Source organism: Gigantopelta aegis, chromosome 4, assembly GCF_016097555.1.
Source record: "Gigantopelta aegis isolate Gae_Host chromosome 4, Gae_host_genome, whole genome shotgun sequence".
NCBI classification, from domain to species: domain Eukaryota; kingdom Metazoa; phylum Mollusca; class Gastropoda; order Neomphalida; family Peltospiridae; genus Gigantopelta; species Gigantopelta aegis.
The window spans coordinates 3614598-3638242 of NC_054702.1; the positions used below are offsets into that span (position 1 = coordinate 3614598).

Genomic DNA, 23645 nt, shown 5'->3' on the forward strand with positions numbered 1-23645 from the left:
CCATTCAACAGTAGTGACTAGTGAGACACCATTCAACAGTAGTGACTAGGGAGACACCATTCAACAGTAGTGAATAGTGCGACCTTAATCGTCACTATTGAATAGCAACACATCAGTAAATGAGACATCACACTATTGAAATCGCTAGAAAAGTCAACAGTCACTACTGAATAATGAGACATCAATCATTAGTGAAATGTGAGATCAAACAAGCAGTCACATATCAATCACCAGTAAACAGTGAGACAGTCATCACTAGTGAATATGGTTCACACCACCCTTGACGGTATAATCCTGTCCCACGTTTTGCACTGCGACAAAGTATCACAATTTCACCCTGCATAGTTCCCAATCCTGTCCCACGTTTTGCACTGCGACAGAGTATCACAATTTCACCCTGCATAGTTCCCACCACCCTAGACGTTGCAATCCTGTCCCACGTTTTGCACTGCGACAGAGTATCACAATTTCACCCTGCATAGTTCCCACCACCATAGACGTTGCAATCCTGTCCCACGTTTTGCACTGCGACAGGGTATCACAATTTCACCCTGCATAGTTCCCACCACCCTAGACGTTGCAATCCTGTCCCACGTTTTGCACTGCGACAGAGTATCACAATTTCTCCCTGCATAGTTCCCACCACCCTAGACGTTGCAATCCTGTCCCACGTTTTGCACTGCATCAGAGTATCACCCTGCATAGTTCCCACCACCCTAGACGTTGCAATCCTGTCCCACGTTTTGCACTGTGACAGAGTATCACAATTTCACCCTGCATAGTTCCCTCCACCCTAGACGTTGCAATCCTGTCCCACGTGACAGAGTATCACAATTTCACCCTGCATAGTTCCCACCACCCTAGACGTTGCAATCCTGTCCCACGTGACAGAGTATCACAATTTCACCGCGCATGGTTGACAATGTCCTGGATATCGCAATCCATTATCAACGTGCTTTACACTACAAACATGGTTTAACGTCAGTGAAAGTAAAAACATTAACACGGAGGAACGGTTTCAACTGCATTTTTATTAGCATGTTATGTACATATAGAAGACCATTTCATTACAAATACAAAAGAACCGAACATGTATGTCTGCAGCACAAACACCCTGAAAGAGATTCAAACACACTGCATGTGATGCTTAATGCAAGTTATAGCAAGTTAACTCATGGAACTCAAATAACTTTCAACACAGAGGCCAAGACAGTGTCACAATGGGTAGATCTCTTTCTAAACACCGCTGGCTGCATCCGAGACAACTTGCCCGCTGACGAACATTATAGAAAAAACAAAACAAACAGTAAGTGGCAAGTACACAAACAGCTATCATTCGCACTTCAGTTCTGCACATGCATTCACTGACAAAATGTCTGCAACCACCATTGCTTTAACTGATCAATGGGCAGACTGCATCAAACACAGCAAAGGTGTGGGCCTACTTTTCACACAATTATCAAAAATATCACAAACTGTCAGCCCAGACCGATGCCACACACACCACCAGCGATCACCATGGCAACACCACTGTCTGTCATGGTTCCCAATCCTTCATGGGAATCATAAAGATACAAACAATTTTACACTTTGATTCTTTGACCATGTTTAAAAAATATAACATGAAATGAAATTTATAACAAGTAGCCACTGAAGGCCGACTTACAATTGAGTTATTGCTTGATCCCATTTTATATAAAAAGCGGAAATATTCTAATACGCATTATCACAGCTTCTGGTGTCTTGAAAGACGAAATGTACCTAACAGCATTGCTATTTCATAACCAAACATTCTTCTCAACATTCTAATAGTTTCACAACGTTCACCTGACTAAAGCTTGGTGTTGTCAGCATTGCAACTGCATGTTAAAAGAATTCATAATCGTTCTGTTTTGTAATGCAAGTTTGAAGACAGGTAATCGACCTGTCGAAACAAGAGTTAGTGATTACTTACTGGACATGAGGTAGAAATGAAAAAAAAACCTTAACTCTGGCAAAACAAAAAAAGTGACAGAAAGTCAGTGTAATGTAGTGAGGAAAGCAGAGGTAGTAATATATCAACTGAATTCACACTTTCATCACCCATAGGGATGACATGCCCTCTCCTCGTGCTGAATTCACACTTTCATCACCCATAGGGATGACATGCCCTCTCTTCGTGCTGAATTCACAAACACTTTCATCACCCATAGGGATGACATGCCCTCTCTTCGTGCTGAATTCACAAACACTTTCATCACCCATAGGGATGGCATGCTCTCTCTTCGTGTTGAATTCACAAACACTTTCATCACCCATAGGGATGGCATGCTCTCTCTTCACGCTGAATTCACACTTTCATCACCCATAGGGATGGCATGCTCTCTCTTCGTGTTGAATTCACAAACACTTTCATCACCCATAGGGATGACATGCTTTCTTTCCAGTCAAACATTTTTATCACCTATAGGGATGGCATTCTCCCTCTTCTCTGCCCAATTCTCAAACACTTTCATTATCCATAGGGATGACATGCACTCAGCCAAGGTAGATATAGTTGTTCTTTAACAAACGCACATACTGCAATGTGTTAACCGTACATAATCCAATGTGTTAGGTATACACTAACGTATTACTCACGTCTTACCATCTACACTAGTGTATTACCATACGAAGACTTAACGTAACATACATTAAGGTGGTACCTCACATAATATAACACTTAATATTCCCTCACTCACATAATGTAACAGTGTTAATGTTAACTCACTCACATAATGTAACAGTGTTAATGTTAACTCACTCACATAATGTAACAGTGTTAATGTTAACTCACTCACAAAATATAACTCTTGATGTTATTTCACTAATTTAACACTTCATGTTACCCCATGTAACACATCATGTTACTTCACATAATGTAACACTTAATTTTACATCAGTAAAAGTAATGTTACTTCAAATAATGTAACATTATTAATTTTACCTCACATAATGTAACACTTTAACCTCACACAATGTAACACTCTTCAACATGACTTCACCTGCATTACACACACCAAGTGGTCCCATACTAATGTGATATATATATATATATATATATATATAACAATACTACTTTTTCTCAAGTGATAAAACTAAATATTATAAATATTATAAATTATATTAAATGTTTCTTAATGAATTAACTACTAAAAGTAGTCTTGTCTTAAGTATTGCATTCTTCTATATAACATTTAATAATTCATCGTACTAAGCGATTCCAATATCACCTTCTAACAAGTATTTAGCATTGAAATATTAATTCCAGTTGGGCAGTAATATTCTGCTCAATTTACTTTGTGTATAAGAACATGATTTGGTAAATCAATACGGATTTATAGTTCAAGTATATAATCACTAAAATCAGTGACAAATTGATTAAAAGTACTCGCGTTTATCACAGATGCTGTTCAGGGTTTGTAGTCAGTTGTCAGATATGTCCGAGGTAAACGCTAGCAAGTTGGGTTTCAACAAGATGTTTATAGACTGGGCTAGTCCTGGCACTCACCTAATTGGCCAGTTGCGAATTTCAAAAACAAATGGCAAAATAATTTCAAGTATTAATTAATATTTTGTTACAAAATAACTGGGTTTCTTTAAGTTTAATAGATAATTTGGCGAAATGTTCTGCTGACACAGAGCTAGCCCTATTAGACCTTATTCTCCCAGCACTAAATGTTTGACATATCAGTACTAGCATACTCTTGATAAAGGAATGGTCTCATCACATGTTTGACATATCAGTACTAGCATACTCTTGATAAAGGAACGGTCTCATCACGTGTTTGACATCACGTGTTTGACATATCAGTACTAGCATACTCTTGATAAAGGAACGGTCTCATCACGTGTTTGACATCATGTGTTTGACATATCAGTACTAGCATACTCTTGATAAAGGAACGGTCTCATCACGTGTTTGACATATCAGTACTAGCATACGCTTGATAAAGGAACGGTCTCATGTGACTCTTGTAGTAACCACATGGTAGTTAAATTGAATTGAACACATGAAGCCCAAAATCTAAATGATTCATGCAACTAATGATTATTGCAGTCACTAGCACAAATCTTTATTACAGAAATCTTAATGTCAGACTGCTGCTCTAGATGCAATGTTACGGTGGATTCTTGGCGGTAGCTGGTTTTAGTTAATTAGGGTTGGATTTCTTGTCGACAGTTCAACCACAATTCATGCTTTCAGAGAGCATTAATGGACATTCGCATTTTATGTTAAAAAAAGTTTTGAAATTTGCTTCGTATCTGTTTGAACAATTACTTTTGCATGTGGAATGATTTCTGATCTGATCAACTGTTCCTTGTGAACTGAGTTTATCGGAGTAGTCCCAGCTTTAAGCCTCTTACATTTGAACAATCGACAAGAAATCAAACATAAACATCTGTGTTTTCACCTGGCCACTTTAAAATATCACCGATGATCCTATAGTACAAGTTTGAGAACATTTACAAGTTATACTGAAACCAACCGCACAGCACCTAAAAAGGTGATTCTGTGTTATCGTCGATAAACAATAAAAAATATTAAGTATTTCATTCAGAGTGACCTTTGATAAATGAGTACAAAAACAATAACTAAGTATGCCAATGAATAAAACTCAGAACCTGTACACTAGAGCCAATCACAATACACGACGTTACGAAGACAAATGCTACAGAAACAAAAAAAACCAATGAAATGGAGACATCTGTAAAAGGGGAAATAGCTTGGCAGGATTTGGGTTTGGGCAGTAAATAGCTTTTGATGATATTCTGTGGCCTAGTTATGAAAAAAAAACCAAAAAAAAAAAACATCAACATCATCATCATATAGAATGTTTGTGGTAAAGCTGTTTCCTTGTAATCAACATGAATTTTACAAATGTTATGAGGTCCGTGACACAATCAAAGCACTGTCTGTCTGTCCATCACTTCAAAGTACACAACATGGAGTGAGGCAGTCTGGCAGTCCTCCTCACTCCGCCGGTAGCACAATACTAGTTCATCAATTTGTCAATACCACTATTAACAGTCTGTACAACCACTCTCATATTCAGTCCTCATGTAATCCTAGTTAGACTCTTTATTTAGCCGTGTTCCAAGTCTGTATTACCGACCCTCATGTTGAGTCCTCCAATGAAATCCTAGTTAAAACTCATATTTAGTTCTGGTCTAAGAATCTGTACTACTGACCTTCGAATTGAGTCCTCCAATGGGATCCTAGAAGGGCTAACAGGACCCTAGGTAGGCAAATGGAGTCCTGGTTAGACTATTTAGTTCTGTGCTAACAGTCAGTTCGATCAACCGCTGTGTTATTTAGCTCTGTCGAACAGTTGCATGTCGAACCCTCAAAGAGGATCCTTGCCAGGCATCGGTTTTATTTAGTTCAGTGTCCATGGTTCCTGAGAACAAACAGCCGGTTTCCGTATTTCAGCATTTATTTTTTTGCCGAGTCAACGTGTTGTCTGCCAAACAACAGTTTGTCACCTATATGTATGACGCCACGTCCAGCTCAAATCCTACCCCTCCATGGAAGGAAGGCAAGGAACAAATCCAATGACAGTTTGTGCCAACATTTTGAAGATCACAACAGATGTGAACATCTTTGCTCGTTTTAACCATATTGTTCAACTGTGGATACCCTCCCAACACACAGTGTACATCTGTGCTCGTTTAAAGCATGTCATTCATATATGGATGTCTCGCACGTCTGTGGGTGTTGTAGGCTGTTCATTCAAATCATCGGACTTTGTTGGAGTTTTGGGCGAGTTTTCTGACAATGACATTAAATTCGATGAAACGGTTTCTTCAACTTGTTCTTGACATGACCGTAAACAGTCCTGGAGAACCAAAAAAGGAAGAATAAAAAATAATAATTTTTTGTCTTTTATGTTTGAGGAACAGATGGTCTTAATTTATTTTTTTATTAAAAGTAGTGGTAGAACTAATAAATGTATTTAATTCGGAAGCCGTCGACTATTCCAGTGGAAATGGCGACAAGAGTTAGATTTTATCTAATTAATATTAAAAATTAGCTACAATTTGGTATTTTAATGAGCAAATAAAGTATTTTATATGAAATCAAGGCTATTAAACATATCATGAATAGATCAAAATGTGATTGGCATAATTAGCAAATAAACAAAATCTCCTGTAACTCGTGACCATGTCAAGGTCGGTTAAGTATCGCCATCTACTTACCACGTCAATGTGTGTTATCTTGTGAAGCCGGAGCAACAGTTTCGAATCGAGTTGTCCCTCTGGCGAGCAGAGGCCTCTAGCGGCTGCGCCAATACAGCCGGCAGCAATCATCGATGGTGGGTACAGCATAAACTTACAATCTAAAACAAAATAAAACAAACTTTGTACACACTACTCAAATGAATTTCAACAAAACACACAACAAAATGGATTTTCAACAGAACACTTTACAGCTCAGATTTTCAAGAGACTTTTCTTCACTTATACAGTCCATTAATCTCTTACATGGTAATTTAGAATCGTAGTTCATTGTGCCGGACAGGGAACATTTTGTTCTTAAAATCTTGATTAGCGATATCTTTGGTCATTTGAAAATTGATTAGCAACTACTGGTTAATGTTTCAAAATGGTGAAGTGATTTCTGAAACTTGCTTAGCAAATCACGATGTGATACTGAACAAAATGTTACCTGCCAGTCATCTATTTCATTAAAGAGTCCATTTGAATTTGACATATTGTAAAAATAAAGAAGATGGATGACATGCAACAAGGAAGAAAACACCAATTCCATGATACTCTAGATAAATAAAATTATTAGTGTTTTATTTTTATTCTGTAATACTTTTTTTCACTTCCTTTAGCTTGACTTTTAAGATGTCCAATTTGAGATCCAATTTTTGAATTCAAATACAAATATTAAACCCCACAATCAACTACTTGAACAATAAGCCGTTTAGTAAGTTGGGTTAGCGTTGAAAAACATTGATTTATTTATAACATTACAGACTTTCTACCAGAGGGTAAAACGGGTATGTGCCATACCCCAATATTTTTGCAGATTAATTTTTTTTTTTACATTGACCTTTTGACAAAGTTAATGACTCATCATTACTCTAAACCGTAAACCTAATTAATTTTCTTTCTGGGGGAGGCCCCACATACCCACTGTAGTGTTTGGTTGCATTCAGCACACACATTGTGAATATTCAATTCTAGGCACCATACCCAAAACTGTCTTTCTGGCTGAAACCCTACATGAGTGTATTTGTGGAGCCAACAACTGACCTGTACAACACAAAGCAATGAACGTCTGTGTGTGGCGTTTTAGTCTGTCGTACTGGTTGAAACCCTACATGAGTGTATTTGTGGAGCCAACAACTGACCTGTACAACACAAAGCAATGAACGTCTGTGTGTGGCGTTTCAGTCTGTCGTACTGGTTGAAACCCTACATGAGTGTATTTGTGGAGCCAACAACTGACCTGTACAACACAAAGCAATGAACGTCTGTGCGTGGTGTTTCAGTCTGTCGTACTGGTTGAAACCCTACATGAGTGTATTTGTGGAGCCAACAACTGACCTGTACAACACAAAGCAATGAACGTCTGTGTGTGGCGTTTTAGTCTGTCGTACTGGTTGACGTCAAACTGTAATCTACTGAGAATCTGCTCCAGGAAATCGTGTGGCGTGACCGCTGACAAATCCCACCTCAGGTAATGGAGCACCAGTGATTCCATGTCCTACAAGAGAAAACAACGTCGTCCACTGAGCAACGTTTTCCACTTCTAATCAGTTTACATGGCTAATATGTTTTGTGTGTCTCGGTACAGAGTAACACATCTAAATTACTAATACTTGCATGCCACTAACATGCTTAAATGCTTCTAACTGGTTTACACAGATCCAACTAGTTTATATAAATGTATTCACAAAACGGCAATCTCTTTTTAGATTTCTAAGACACGTACGTGTTTATACACCTCCAACCCGTTTTCATCTCTAATTTGTTTATAAAGTTTTTATAGGTTTACTTGCTTTTAACCCCGTCTATTTTACCAACTGTACAATTTATACAGCTTATTTCCAAAAGTAAAATATAATGGATGGTGTCACAAACTCAAACTGAAAAGATCATCCCAAATTGCTTAATTTTTGTCATTCACACTTCTTCCTCTTTCTTTCAAGATAATATCTTAAAGGCAGCAAGTGCCTGACCATCTATTAAACTAATTGAAATATATAGACATGTACCATTAGCTGTTGTAGTCCTATTGAATTGTCTGTATACACAACAAGTTTCTCGGCACTCAGTGGGCAGGTTTCTTTGAGTTTGGACGAGAGAAACATACACGCAGCTCCTAACAGCTGCAGACTAGTCCTGTGAATGACCTTCACACACAACACGCGGTCCAGGTAGTTTATGGCCAGTGGGAAAACCTCCTCTTCACAGCGCTGTTCCTCACACACCTGGAAAAACAACAATTAAAGTTTCAATCACATGTATATGTGAAATCCGGATAATATGGCACAATCTCAAGGCTACCTCTGCCACTTTCCAATTTTAAAAACTGGCAAATTTAATTTTAATTTGGTGAAAAACCATTATGTAATAATTGATATTTTGTTGGAAAATAGCTCTAGGTTTTGATTCTTTAAAATATAATTTGATAAAATTAGTTGATCACCCAGAGCTAGCCCTGAATCTGTCGGGTCAAAGTTCTCTCGCTAATCCAGCACTCCTGTGTATTATTTATACCAGCATATTTCTAATCCAGCACTCCTGTGTATTATTTACACCAGGATATTTCTAATCCAGCACTCCTGTGTATTATTTATACAAGGATATTTCTAATCCAGCACTCCTGTGTATTATTTATACAAGGATATTTCTAATCCAGCACTCCTGTGTATTATTTACACCAGCTTATCTTGTCAGCCACCTGGAATCTGCTTTAAACAGAATGAATGAATATCAAATAATACCCAATCACAACGAGAAATAAAAAAAATTAAAAATTTTTTAATGATAATAAAACTTGGTGTAATCAGCTGTTAAAGAAACACTGATGAAAGACTGAACGATGCATATTAATTAATGTAACTTACACCCCAAAAAAATATAATAATAAAGTTATAAAATGAGAAAAAGAGGCTGTATTTTAAAAAGTTTTGTTTTCAAATTATACAAGTTATAAATAGTGTTAACTAGATACAATGAAATCCAGTTATAATTGTGAATATTATTTAATACCATAAATGACTGTTAGTTTCTATGCCGATCTGATGAAATACAAGGACAATAGTACTTACCAAATTATCCAAATGAAAGTATTTATCCCCCCAAAATTAAATTATACTCAACTTAAAAAAAGATGACGTATCGTAACATCACCACATGTTTAATAATGTTTTTTATGCACAATAATTTTATTTAAAATAAGTAAATTTAAAAAGAAAAGAAAAAAGGAGAAAAAAAAGACTTCATTTGAGGTATTTATCATCTTAATAAATACAAATGTTAACATACATTTTGATTTAAAAAAAAAAAAAAAAAAATTAAATGACAATATAATTTTTAAAAATTAAAATTCTTTTGTTCTGCAGTGTAATTCTAATTCGGTTTAAGCGAGGTTCAAATGAATTTTATAAACCACAGTGAAGTTCATTCAGCTTTGATTTGAGGCCCATTTGGTTTGTTCTCATTCAAACAGTGCAACATGTCTGGTATATCAAAGACTGGTGTTTATAATATAAAAGATTATTTGTTACTAATAAATCAATGTGCTCTAGTGTTGTTAAACAAATTTTATTTTAAATGTTGAACTGCGTTGCACTTAGTTACCATAGTTTTAACAACTAACCCGAGTACCCTGCCTTTAGTGAGCTACAGGAAGAAACCTGACAGCACCCCAATGTTTCAGGTTGTTGTCGAGTTTCTTCCTGTAATGTGTGAATATTTGTTGTTGGTAAATTAAAACAAAAGATTGATTTAAAAGCATTTAATGTTAAACATAAGATTATAGCTTCTATAGAACAGGTTTCTTTGCCTACTCGGTGGTTGGCAGAATTCCTCACGTTCATTACAGAGTTGTCTCTAACTCTAGCAACTGTTGAGAGAGACATGTATGACTGTTCGAATGTATCTAGCTTTCTGCTTTTTTATTTCTTGACAACCCCTTTTGGTATGTCAGCATATATAGAGGTAGAAACTTGCAAGAAAAATAAATACAGTAACAGTGATTGAAAGTGACAGCTATTACTAGCATATAGATAATTACAAACCTATTGAACAAGAGAAAAATAAAATAAAACCACCTTGGCAACTTAGAAATAAAACATTTTAACTGTAAATGTAATATTATAAGCACTTTTCCACAATATGATGATACAGTATTATATGTATATATGATTTCAACGAACGATCACTTAGAAATATAAGAAGTTATTCTGAATTCTTCACAAGTCGCGAGCGACGCCATATTGGCTCGAGAACATTGGGGGTGTTCAACAGTGTCAAATTCAGCTGCCATTTAAATGACTTAGCAATCGAGTTACTCATTTCAAAAATGAGATTTAGTTTGAACACTTATTGAAGATGGAGAAGTGCACATAAAAAGCACTTTACAGATCTGACAGTGACGTGGTGGGTGGTTTGAACAAGTGGCGATAAGCTCACCTCTAGCATCCATTGTGCAACCATTTTTCTCATGTAAGGCTTGATGTCCGTCTGAAAAATCGTGAAGTAGGAATGACGCGGCATATATTTATCCTCGGTCTGCAGCAGTGTCTGTAGAACTCGAATGTCTTTCAGAAGTACTGGGTCTTCGTAAGCTCTCTGAATCACTTCGGATTCACAACACACCAGGCCTGGATCCATTGTGTGATTGCAACGTCCACACCAAAGTCGACTTTTTTCTTGACGGCAGTTTCAAGGAGCCCCTACACACGAAACTGCTAGAGTTAAAATGACCACAAAAATATTAAATATGAGGTAGATTTATTTGATTTGGCCGGTTTGCTCCGATGATGTGTCCTGCACTTTCAGATCAACGGGTTAACAAGCCGGCCAACATCGAAATGAATAGCAAATTGTCGATCTTCTATGTTCAATGGAAAAGCTTTCACCACACGTGTCGACTGCGCAAGCGCAGAATGTCATGTAGGGAGAATTAGTTCGTAGAGTTGGCCAAATTGTTAAATGTTTTTTGCATGATGTCAAAAATTCTAGAAAAAATTTGCAAGCCAATTAACGATATGTATTACTATGCGTTGGTGAACTTTTTTGTTGTGCATCGACGAAATTTGTAAAGAAAAATCTTTTTCTTTCGTCCTCTGCCTTATAAATATTCATGAGCCTCTGGCTTTGTAAACAAAGAGATTTTTTTTTAAAAATAGATCTAAAAAGTGCATGAAGTGCTTTTGCATATGTACATGCATTGTTGGTATAGTTGTGTTGTTATACTATATGCAAAGTTATATTTGTGAAACATAAAAGCTACAATTCTTTATTAAAGACTATCTATCAATTTATTCTATTCGTTGGTGTTTCGCAGCATTCCATCATCATCATGCCCCACATTCCGTTGTTCGTGAGCGAACCCTTCTTGGAAATCACAAGTGTTCTTTCTTATTAACAAAACATATACAATTCAGTTAAAGACTATAGCAAGATGATATATAATTGTTTATTGGTAAGTTTGTTCTTAAAGAAGAAGAAAAAATTAATACTTTATTAAACACATTTTGTATATCCAACCAGAGTCCTATGCTAATTTATGACAAGACGCCTGTCTATCAGTTGCCGAGGTACACATCTATTTTTGGATTGTCTGAGGTTACCTAGTTTAGGTCAACCTAGACCAATCAGAAGTAGTCTTTTATATTTTCTAGCGAACCACCAATGAAATGCCTTGGTTTATAAATTAATGATGAATGAACTCTTGGGAAGGAAATGCGCCTGTAGCTAGTCAATGAATGAACTTACTATGCCCCGCCCATTTACTATAGTTTTGCCATGGAACGTATGCTTTCCGAGAAACGTATATTTGCAAGGAATACAATTATTGCTTGTTAGTAAGGTGAGCAGGAAATGCTGCAGTGCTCGCTTTGTCATTCTGGAGAAGATAATAAATTATTATTACTGTACTCTGAGTTTGATTTCATTTTTTTTGTTTCACATATTTTAGGTTGGGTACGCCTACGCCGGCCGGGGCTTGACGTAACCCTGTGACAGCCAAGGATCGATCCTCGTCGATGGGTCAATTTCTTGTTCCAGCCAGTGCATCACAGCTGGTATTCCATACGCCGTGGTATGTGCTATCCTGTCTATGGGACAGTGCATATATGCTAATGGAAAACGTAGCGAGTTTTCTCTCTAAGACTATATGTAAAAATTACCAAATGTTTGACATCCAGTAGCCAATGATTAATCAATCAATGTGCTCTAGTGGTGTCGTCAAGCAAAACAAAATTTCTCACGGCGGCCCTATTAGCATCATTCAAAGGTTATTTGCCCGTTACTGTAAATCTCGATCCGTTAGTCTCGCTACAACTTTTACATTCAGTCGAGATGTAAAGGTTATAAAAAAAAGAGCCCTAAAACAGCCACAATTATTGGAGGGGGCCCGGCCCCCCTCCCCCCCCCCTCCCCTCTGCTACGGGCCTGTAGTAAAGAAAGAAGTTGAAAACTCACGGGGTTTTCACCTGCCAACAGGTAAATTAAAACCGTCAAAGCGAGACAACCAGTTAGGATTCGTTTGTAGATAAGTAAAATAACTCTCCAACAAGATCGAACTTGAAAAGTGATTTTATGTGTTTTACTTGCGTCAGATCATTGGAGGAATGTTGTTTTGTTGTGAGAGTGTTTACCAAGCTCTACTGCGTGAAGCAATTACCGTATAGAACGGACAGGGATATTTGTTTAATGACACCTTAAACACATGGTAAACTGCGGCTGTTTCGTGGCCAGTAATATATGGTTATTTTGGCACTTAGGCTACACATACCGACAAAGCAGCACTTTTTGTTATCGCCCGATCCAGCTAATGGGGTGCAGTTGATAGTATCGCAATCTTGCGCTTTCCAAATAACAAGAATCTAAAATTAAAGATAACCGTAAACAGTAACACACAACATTAATTTTCAATATACGGCAGATTATACCTAATACACTCAAAATCCATACATGTATACGATACCGTACGTAGTTGGGGTTCGGGGGTTGGGGTGGGGTTGGGGATTAACCTTCTGACTTCAGTTGCTCAATTCCTTAACGAACAGTGTTCAGTGTGTTGAAAATAAGTTATTGAGGTTCTTTAACAAGGCATTGTGGATTTTACCTAACAGATCTCAAAGAAAAGTACACAGCCTGATGCATAACTAGAATCCGGATACGTACGTTACATAATTCTTTTAAAAAAAGAAGGAAAAAAAGAAAAAAAAGAAGAAGAAACAAAAAGAAAGAAAAAGAAATAACTAAAAAGAGATGAATTAATCAAGTGCATTGAGGTCATTTGCCCACAGTTTTGTCGAAATAGAAGAGATCGAAACTTTCCAACCCTGACCACCCGGTTTGTTAAGAGTCAATACCTACGTCAATACCTACGTTACTGCCCTGTCAGACGCCATAAATTATACTGTCATTAGTTACTGCCATGTAAAGAAGACCCAGTCACACTGAATGTGTACCACATGAGACCAAGAACAGGCCCGTAGGAACGACTTTGGGAGTGTCTGTGTGTGTGTGTGTGTGTGGGGGGGGGGGGATGACGGATCGGGTACACACTCTATATCCGATTTTGGTTATAATGGCACATTAATGTGATATAAAAAAGAGAAAAAAAGTGGGGGGGGGGAGGGGGGGGACGTGCCCCTGCCCCCCGTTTCCTATGGGCCTGAATAAACTGCAAGAAGTTCGTGACGAGATGTGGAAGGAAGGAAATGTTTTATTTAACGACGCACTCAACACATTTTATTTACGGTTATATGGCATTGGTGACGAGATGTGGAAGTCTATACCGTAACTACGTTACCAATACATACGTTACCAACAACTGCATATATTACATGTAGTTTATGTGGCTTCTTATCACTGGCTCTCTCCGCCATTTGCAGAACACACACATCCACGTGGGATTTTCTACTTTTTTTTACTAACCTATTTTGACTCCTGCTGTTGAACCGAGTCAAAGATTAAATATCTGTACTTGTGACCCTCTTCAATATAATTCAGACGCTGAAAATGGTAGCCTGGACATGCATTTTAAAGTTACAGCTATTCTATTGTCTGTATGTTCAGTGTGATCTGAGCACTGGCCGGTTTAATAAGAGATACCTAGGTTCCAGTTAGTAACGTATGTATCGATTGCAGGGTAGATTATGTTCTTTGCGATATGTTAGTTATGCTCGTCTTTTTTCGCTTGTATATGGTAGTCATGGCTTTGACAGTAATAGACGCAGTTTCTTCTGTGCAAGTTACGACTACTAGTGGTTATTTCATGAACTTTAAGAAAGTGCCTGTCAAAACTGAAACTACAATATTTAGTTATTTTCACATTTATTTGTAATAAATAATTACAAATTAATCGATCCCACACACAATCTTAAGAATAATGTATTTTTTAAATCTTGTACTGGACGACAAGGGGAGTTTCACGAATAATTTATATAGCATGGTTACCATCTTTGTGTCTTTGTCAGTTGTCTACAAATAATTATAGAAAAAAACCCGTAGTGTGTTGAATATGTACGCACTGTAGGGTCCGCTAGTATTCACCTGTCCACTAGTGTAACAATGAACACTAGCGGTTGCAATGTTGACCGCTAGTGTAATAATTTAAAATGTTACAGTAACAGTCAACACAGTCGACTAATTTTACTACATCGACCGTTAGTGTAACAACGCCAACGATTAGAACAGCAATTCATTAATTCAAAATATTGTTGTATTGCTGAAATACTAATGTATGTTGAATTATTAAAATTGAATGTTATGTTTTTGAAGTTCATTCGCTGATTAATAGTACCAAGGGTCTGTTACGTGTGTTTTCCCATAGATAGGACAGCGCATACCACTTGCCAGTTGCAGATATACAAAAGAATACGCGCATTTGTTAGAACTAAAATTCATAAAGTATGTGAATAAATTAAAACAGTGTTACTTTGCCATCTTTAAATGTCAAGGCTGTTATAGTCCGGTGCACTGTGTCTATATTATTACTTTCGTACAGAATTTTTGGGGATTTGCCTTATATGTTTGACACATAACAGCCTCTGGAAAAACAGTACGCTGGGGTGTCCTTTTCACAAATATTCTAATATTCTAATATCTTCTATCTTCAAGGACCATAATTCTGTCATGAAACTCAAACTGTGTCTGTAACTCCACATGATATATACAAACTTCCAGCTCAATATCTTGACGCATTGCAAAGAAAAGTCTAGGAAAAGGCTGACGGACAGACTGACAGATGTTGGAGACAAAACCTATAGTCCCCCCCCCCCCCGGTTAGGCTGGTAGAGGACTACTAAACACCTTGAAAAAGTAAAGTTTGTTTTATTTAATGACGCCACTAGAGCACATTGATTTTTATCTTATCATCGGCTGTTGACTAAAACACCCTTAAATTCTCTCTTGTACAACAATAGGTTTTGATAATGAAATTTATTATTTTATTATTTGTTGCAGTACGATACTGAATACGATGTGATGTTTCTTTCGCATTTCATTGATATAAATTGTCTAAATCAAAATAATGTCCAACATCAAAACCAGTTATGTGAACACTAACGGTCGACATTGTACATAGTTAACCGTTAATGTTCACGTTGTAAACACTAGCGGTCAACATTGCAACCGCTAGTGTTAACGTCAAAATTGTTACACTAGTGGACAGGTGAACACTAGCGGACCCTACAACGCATAAAACAGTGGGATCACATATTAATACGTGTAACACACTCATTCCCCCATATATAAATTATTTGGTTGTTATGTTGTATAGGCATATAGCTGAAACTTTATGTTCAAAGCCAAAATTAGTAAATATTTTTCGCGGAAATCGCCATTATTGGACTTTGACATAATATTAGCACCTTTAATGTAATGCCAAAAAAGAGTAAAGTTTGTTTTATTTAACGACGCCACTAGAGCACATTGATTATCGGCTATTGAACGTCAAACATATGGTCCTTCTGACACTTTTTTTTTTAGAGGAAACCCGCTGTCGCCACATAGCTCTTTTACGACAGGCAGCAAGGGATCTTTTATTTGCGCTTCCCACAGGCAGGATAGCACAAACCATGGCCTTTGTTGAACCAGTTATGGATCACTGGTCGGTGCAAGTGGTTTACACCTACCCATTGAGCTTTGCGGAGCAATCACTCAGGGTTTGAAGTCGGTATCTGGATTAAAAATCCCATGCCTCGACTGGGATCCGAACCCAGTACCTACCAGCCTGTAGACCGATGGCCTAACCACGACGCCACCGAGGCCGGTTTAATGTAATGGCTTCCACAGAGAACAAATTACACGTGTTCTCCGTTTCAGCAGGGACACATAAGTCAGTAAACTGAATGCTATAATCATACATGTTTTTGTTTGTATCTGCTCTAAGGCATTATGTAATGGTTGGGCGCCTACGACAAGATGAAGTAACGTTTTGATCGGTAACGTATGCATCGGTACGTACTGAGACCAGTTTATCAATCATAGCGTGTTTTATTTTTATTTTTATTAGTAAAATATTTTGTGTTACGTTGCTTGCAAGTATAACGTCTGTGTAAAACGAGTGAAAACCAAATCTGTTGGAAAACATGTTCAGTCTTACATCCAGTATCCAACGTATACATACGTTACACAGTGCTCGTTTATAGCAATTTTTCGCCAAGTACCTTTTTTAATACGTTTCTTTTTAACAAAAGTGGTTTGATGTTTTTCTTTTATCATCTACGACTTTTATTAGACAATTTTAGAATAACGTGTCGTTGTTTTCGATAGATACATACGATACTTTTATGACAGGCCAGGATATAAAGCATTGCTCCGTGTAGCTGTAGTAAGTGTACCCGTAATTACTTTGGCATTGCCATGGAAGTTTCCTTGTTGTTTCCAAACATGTTTGTCATATTTACTTCATTTCCCCCTGTGCCCTCCAGTAATTACAGTGGGAAATGTGTGTTGTACAAGTGAAATGTGTTCTACAGAACATTGGTTTTGATTTAAACGAACACAAAACAATCGCTTTGTCAACACTTACGATACTGTTTGATCACTGTCGATACCTACAATACTATTTGACCACTGTCGATACTATTTGACCACTTACCATATTATTTAACCACTGTCGATACTATCTGACCACTTACCATACTATTTGACCACTGTCGATACTATTTGACCACTTACCTTACTATTTAACCACTGTCGATACTATTTGATCACTGTCGATACTATTTGATCACTGTCGATACTATTTGACCACTGTCGATACTATTTGACCACTTACCATACTATTTTACCACTGTCGATACTATTTGATCACTGTCGATACTATTTGACCACTGTCGATACTATTTGACCACTTACCATACTATTTGACCACTGTCGATACTATTTGATCACTGTCGATACTATTTGACCACTGTCGATACTATTTGACCACTTACCATACTATTTAACCACTGTCGATACTATTTGACCACTTACCATACTATTTGACCACTGTCGATACTATTTGACAACTGTCGATACTATTTGACCACTTACCATACTATTTAACCACTGTCGATACTATTTGACCACTGTCGATACTATTTGACCACTGTCGATACTATTTGACCACTTACTATACTATTTGACCACTGTCGATACTATTTGACCACTTACCATACTATTTAACCACTGTTGATACTATCTGACCACTTACCATACTATTTGACCACTGTCGATACTATTTGACCACTGTCGATACTATTTGACCACTGTCGATACTATTTGACCACTTACCATACTATTTGACCACTGTCGATACTATTTGACCACTGTCGATACTATTTGACCACTTACCATACTATTTGACCACTGTCGATATTATCTGACCACTTACCATACTATTTGACCACTGTCGATACTATCTGACCACTTACCATACTATTTGACCACTGTCGATACTATCTGACCACTTACCATACTATTTGACCACTGTCGATACTATTTGACCACTTACCATACTATTTGACCACTGTCGATATTATCTGACCACTTACCATACTATTTGACCACTGTCGATACTATCTGACCACTTACCATACTATTTGACAACTGTCATACTATTTGACCACTTAACATACTATTTAACCACTGTCGATACTATTTGACCACTTACCATACTATTTAACCACTGTCGATACTATTTGACCACTTACCATACTATTTAACCACTGTCGATACTATTTGACCACTTACCATACTATTTAACCACTGTCGATACTATTTGACCACTTACCATACTATTTGACCACTGTCGATACTATCTGACCACTTACCATACTATTTGACAACTGTCATACTATTTGACCACTTACCATACTATTTAACCACTGTCGATACTATTTGACCACTTACCATACTATTTAACCACTGTCGATACTATTTGACCACTTACCATACTATTTGACCACTGTCGATACTATTTGACCACTTACCATACTATTTGACCACTGTCGATACTATTTGACCACTTACCATACTATTTGACCACTGTCGATACTATCTGACCACTTACCATACTATTTGACAACTGTCATACTATTTGACCACTTACCATACTATTTAACCACTGTCGATACTATTTGACCACTTACCATACTATTTAACCACTGTCGATACTATTTGACCACTTACCATACTATTTGACCACTGTCGATACTATTTGACCACTTACCTTACTATTTGACCACTGTCGATACTATTTGACCACTTACCATACTATTTGACCACTGTCGATACTATTTGACCACTTACTATACTATTTGACCACTGTCGATACTATTTGACCACTTACCATACTATTTAACCACTGTCGATACTATTTGACCATTGTCATACTATTTGACCACTGTCGATACTATTTGACCACTGTCATACTATTTGACCACTGTCGATACTATTTGACCACTTACTATACTATTTGACCACTTACTATACTATTTGACCATTGTCAATACTTACCATACTATTTGACCACTGTCGATACTATTTGACCACTTACCATACTATTTAACCACTGTCGATACTATTTGACCACTGTCATACTATTTGACCACTTACCATACTATTTAACCACTGTCGATACTATTTGACCACTTACCATACTATTTGACCACTGTCAATACTATTTGACCACTTACCATACTATTTAACCACTGTCGATACTATTTGACCACTTACTATACTATTTGACCACTGTCGATACTGTTTGACCACTTACCATACTATTTAACCACTGTCGATACTATTTGACCAGTCATACTATTTGACCACTGTCGATACTATTTGACCACTGTCATACTATTTGACCACTTACTATACTATTTGACCACTTACTATACTATTTGACCATTGTCAATACTTACGATACTATTTGAACACTGTCGATAGTATTTGACCACTGTCGATACTTACGATACTATTTGACCACTGTCGATACTTACGATACTGTTTGACCACTGTCGATACTTATGATACTATTAGACCACTGTCGATACAATTTGACCACTGTCGATACTTACGATACTATTTGACCACTGTCGATACTATTTGACCACTGTCGATACTTACGATACTATTTGACCACTGTCGATACTTACAATACTATTTGACCACTGTCGATACTATTTGACCACTGTCATACTATTTGACCATTGTCAATACTTACGATACTATTTGACCACTGTCGATACTATTTGACCACTGTCGATACTTACGATACTATTTCACCACTGTCGATACTTACGATACTATTTGACCACTGTCGATACTATTTGACTACTGTCGATACTTACGATACTATTTTGTCGATACTATTTGACCACTGTCGATACTTACGATACTATTTGACCACTGTCGATACTATTTGACCACTGTCGATACTTACGATACTATTTGACCACTGTCGATACTTACAATACTATTTGACCACTGTCGATACTATTTGACCACTGTCGATACTTACGATACTATTTGACCACTGTCGATACTATTTGACCACTGTCGATACTTACGATAATATTTGACCACTGTTGGGTCAAGCGGCTGTGTGGAAAATGTCGTCCTGTTATATTTTTCTACTAAAGACTTTCTAAGCTAAAACTTCAGCTATATCCGTTCTAAAATTGTTAATAATTGTTGTCAGCAAAAAAAAAAAAATATTGTATCCTGTTTATTAGAACTTCACTTTAAGGTAGTTCTATTTTCTAAACTGTTCATCAAGCATTACAAATCGTATTACAGGGCACTGGACAGACACAAGACTCACTTCAGATTTCTGCAGAAACAAATGTAACGTAGATATTAAAGCAAAAATGCTTAAATTTTGTGTAATGTTACTGATTATGATGTATAGGTATTTTATACATTTTGTGACGGACATATTCCTTTTCTTCATTAGCGAAGTTGAAGGTTTGACATCAGAAATATTTCTTTTCTTTTCAAGCTACTTAATATTTGAGTTTATAAAATCTTGAATCTCATCTCATTAGTTGGAATAGGCGATATACACTTTCTCAAAGACAGAACAGTATATACCACGGCGTTGATGTACCAGTCGTAGGTCACTGGATGGGAATAACCGGCGGGTCCCAATGATCCCGTGACCCTCCCCCCCCTCGTTTGAAATGTCCCTTTTACTAACATTTAAAAAAGCACAAAAAACAACATCCACAACATGCAGCACTAAATTACCCTGAAAACACGTGTGAGCATAATCATTTACAAAATGTCGTGTGAGCATGACCCCAACCCTCCTCCCCCAGATCTCGTTCACTTTGGGAGCTCAATTAATTTAATAGCCAATGTTTAATAAATCAATGTGCTCTAGTGGTGTCGTTACTAATGACTGTGTGTGTGTGTGTTCGCGCGCATACTTACGTAATTATAGATAGTGAAAATATATTTAAGAGTTTTCTTTGTAGAAAATACTGAAGATTACATTTCAGGACATCTAGTCTTCAAAAATTCCTGTGAGAATGCCCCCAAAATCCCTAGAATCTCACGTTCCATCTCAGTCTGCCCATTCCCCAATGTTCACTGTGAAGATCAGTATTTAAAAAGACACCCCTCACCCCCGCATGGGTTCGCGCTTGCGGAGCTCGCAATGTCCGGCTTCGCCCGCCACCCTAGTGTTGACATCCCCCCTCCCATTCCCGCACACTTTCCTACACACGCGATTATAAGGTTGTTTATTTTGTATTTTTGTTGACCACTTAGTGAGGGAACAAGGAATTCTAGCCATTGTCTGTGTTGTTTGTACTGATCCCTGGGCACTGGACTTTGACCGCGGGCATTCCAGTCCGTTCTCAACTGAACATGGTTATAACGGCTCTGTCAGTTGTATTGTGGCGGCTTCTCTACGAAAATATAAATACATTTTAATTTTAAACTGTAAAATTATATCTCCAATTACATATCCCAAAATTACAACAAAATATAGATCGTTAGTTAGTGCCATGGGTTAGAGCATCTTTCTTATCGACAGACGTGCTAAGAGGGTGCAGGAAAACGGGTCTACACAGACTGCACTTATGAAGGAAGTTGAGACAGGTAGATAGGCGATGGTGCGAGTTAACAGTTGGAAACACCGAGTCGAGGGAAACGGACAATGAAATAACAGAAGAAATAGGATAAAGAAAACAAACAAACCTAAACTATCTGAGAATTGATTTGAACCACCGTTTAGGTATTCCAGCGGCTTATCCACAGAATCACACAGGTCTCGTATAATACAATTTTTATTCATAAAATATGATACTGACGATATCGAAACACTCCGATAATACCACCCGTTTCTCTCTCTCTCTCTCTCTCTCTCTCTCTCTCTCTCTCTCTCTCTCTCTCTCTCTCTCTCTCTCTCTCCGCGTCTCTTTCGTTGTTCAGTATATAATTGTTTATACTAAGGAAGGGTAAAGGTATTTATTCTGGGGGAGGAGGTCATTACAAACACTGCCTAGACCTCCGCCGTGTGATATATCCCAACACTGACCAGCGGTTCACAGGCTAGCTAGTTGCTCGGACTTTCTCTCACGGCGAGGGTGGCCGGCCTCTCTCTGCGGAATGTGGCCAGTGGAATCTTGTTTTTGTGAATGGCGCTGGAAGTCGGTGTGTGAACTGACCCCAGTCGGTCGGTTTGATCACCAATTGACCGCCTGCCTCAATGTTCACTGGTCAGTCACTCGCGGCCAGCCACCGAGATGAAGGTCAAGCGAGTACAAAACTTCATCCTCTCAGTAGATATCTAGGTACCCGGTTTTTTTGTTTGACGAAGCACTGATCTTAGCGCTAAGATTGCTTCCTAAAAGGGGGCCCCTGGTCCGTAAGAACGGTGGGCGAGGGTGCTTGCGCCCCGACCCACTGACGACGAAAATGAACGGTTTTAAAATGTTAAAAGTTTGTTTTGTTCAACACCACCATTAAAACACATTAATTTATTAATAATCAGCTATTAGATGTCAAACACTTGATAATTTTGATATATAGTCTTAGAGAGGAAACCCGCTACTTTTTTCCATTAGTAGGAAGGGATCTTTTATGTGCACCATCATATAGACATGATAGCAAAGGCCTTTGATGCACCAGTCGTGGTGCACTGGCTGGAGCGAGAAATAGCTCTATAGGCCCACCGACGAGGATCGATCCCAGACTGACTGCGCACCAAGCGAGCGCTTTACCACTGGGCTACGTTTTTTTTTGTCATGGGTTATAATATATAAGCACATCTGGCTTGTGCCGCCCCTCTTCAGATATCGTTCTCACAGGTCTGGATACTGGAAACACCACTGTACTTTAATCGTAGGTTTGTTGCCCCTAGACTACATTTTAGAAATGTATCCAACGATGTATCGTTTATGTATACGTGTAGTGACAATGCTATACACATAACATTTATATAACATCAACACATTGGTGATGACGAAGTTAAACACTGCATCTACACTGTTGATGATTAGATCGTGAAAGAAAAACCCACAAAAACCCCCCATACAAAATTATTTTATTTGTCCTGAAATAGTTCGAGTGTCCTCTAGCCGTAGCCTGTTTTAACTGAAGGTGTTCACATTATACCCTGATGGAATATCAGCTGGAGACGACGGTTCAAATCCCGGAATAGCCGTAAGACTTGCTCATAATTTCGCTCATCTTTTTTATTTAGCTTATTAGATCTCAGTTCGATACATCTGCCGTCAACTAAATCCGACTCATTTTCAAGACGCTAGACTAATTAGACTTACAAAAATGCGTTTTCGGGAACCTAACCCTACCCAGAAAAAACGACCGACACTTAATGCGTTTTCGGGAACCTAACCCTACCCAGAAAAAACGACCGACACTTAATGCGTTTTCGGGAACCTAACCCTACCCAGAAAAAACGACCG

The 23645-nt window shown here is 37.7% G+C and overlaps 1 protein-coding gene across 1 annotated transcript; it reads right to left on the bottom strand.

Annotated features, from left to right (window-relative positions):
* Positions 1 to 1011: 1011 nt before the first annotated feature.
* Positions 1012 to 11108, bottom strand: LOC121372500 (G1/S-specific cyclin-D2-like). Its single transcript, XM_041498848.1, has 5 exons — positions 10675 to 11108; positions 8250 to 8465; positions 7579 to 7738; positions 6220 to 6359; positions 1012 to 5858 (listed from the first exon to the last, which is right to left on the bottom strand). The coding sequence occupies exons 1-5, from the start codon at positions 10873 to 10875 to the stop codon at positions 5706 to 5708; spliced, it is 870 nt and encodes a 289-aa protein (XP_041354782.1). The 5' UTR covers positions 10876 to 11108; the 3' UTR covers positions 1012 to 5705.
* Between the last annotated feature and the right edge of the window lie 12537 nt (positions 11109 to 23645).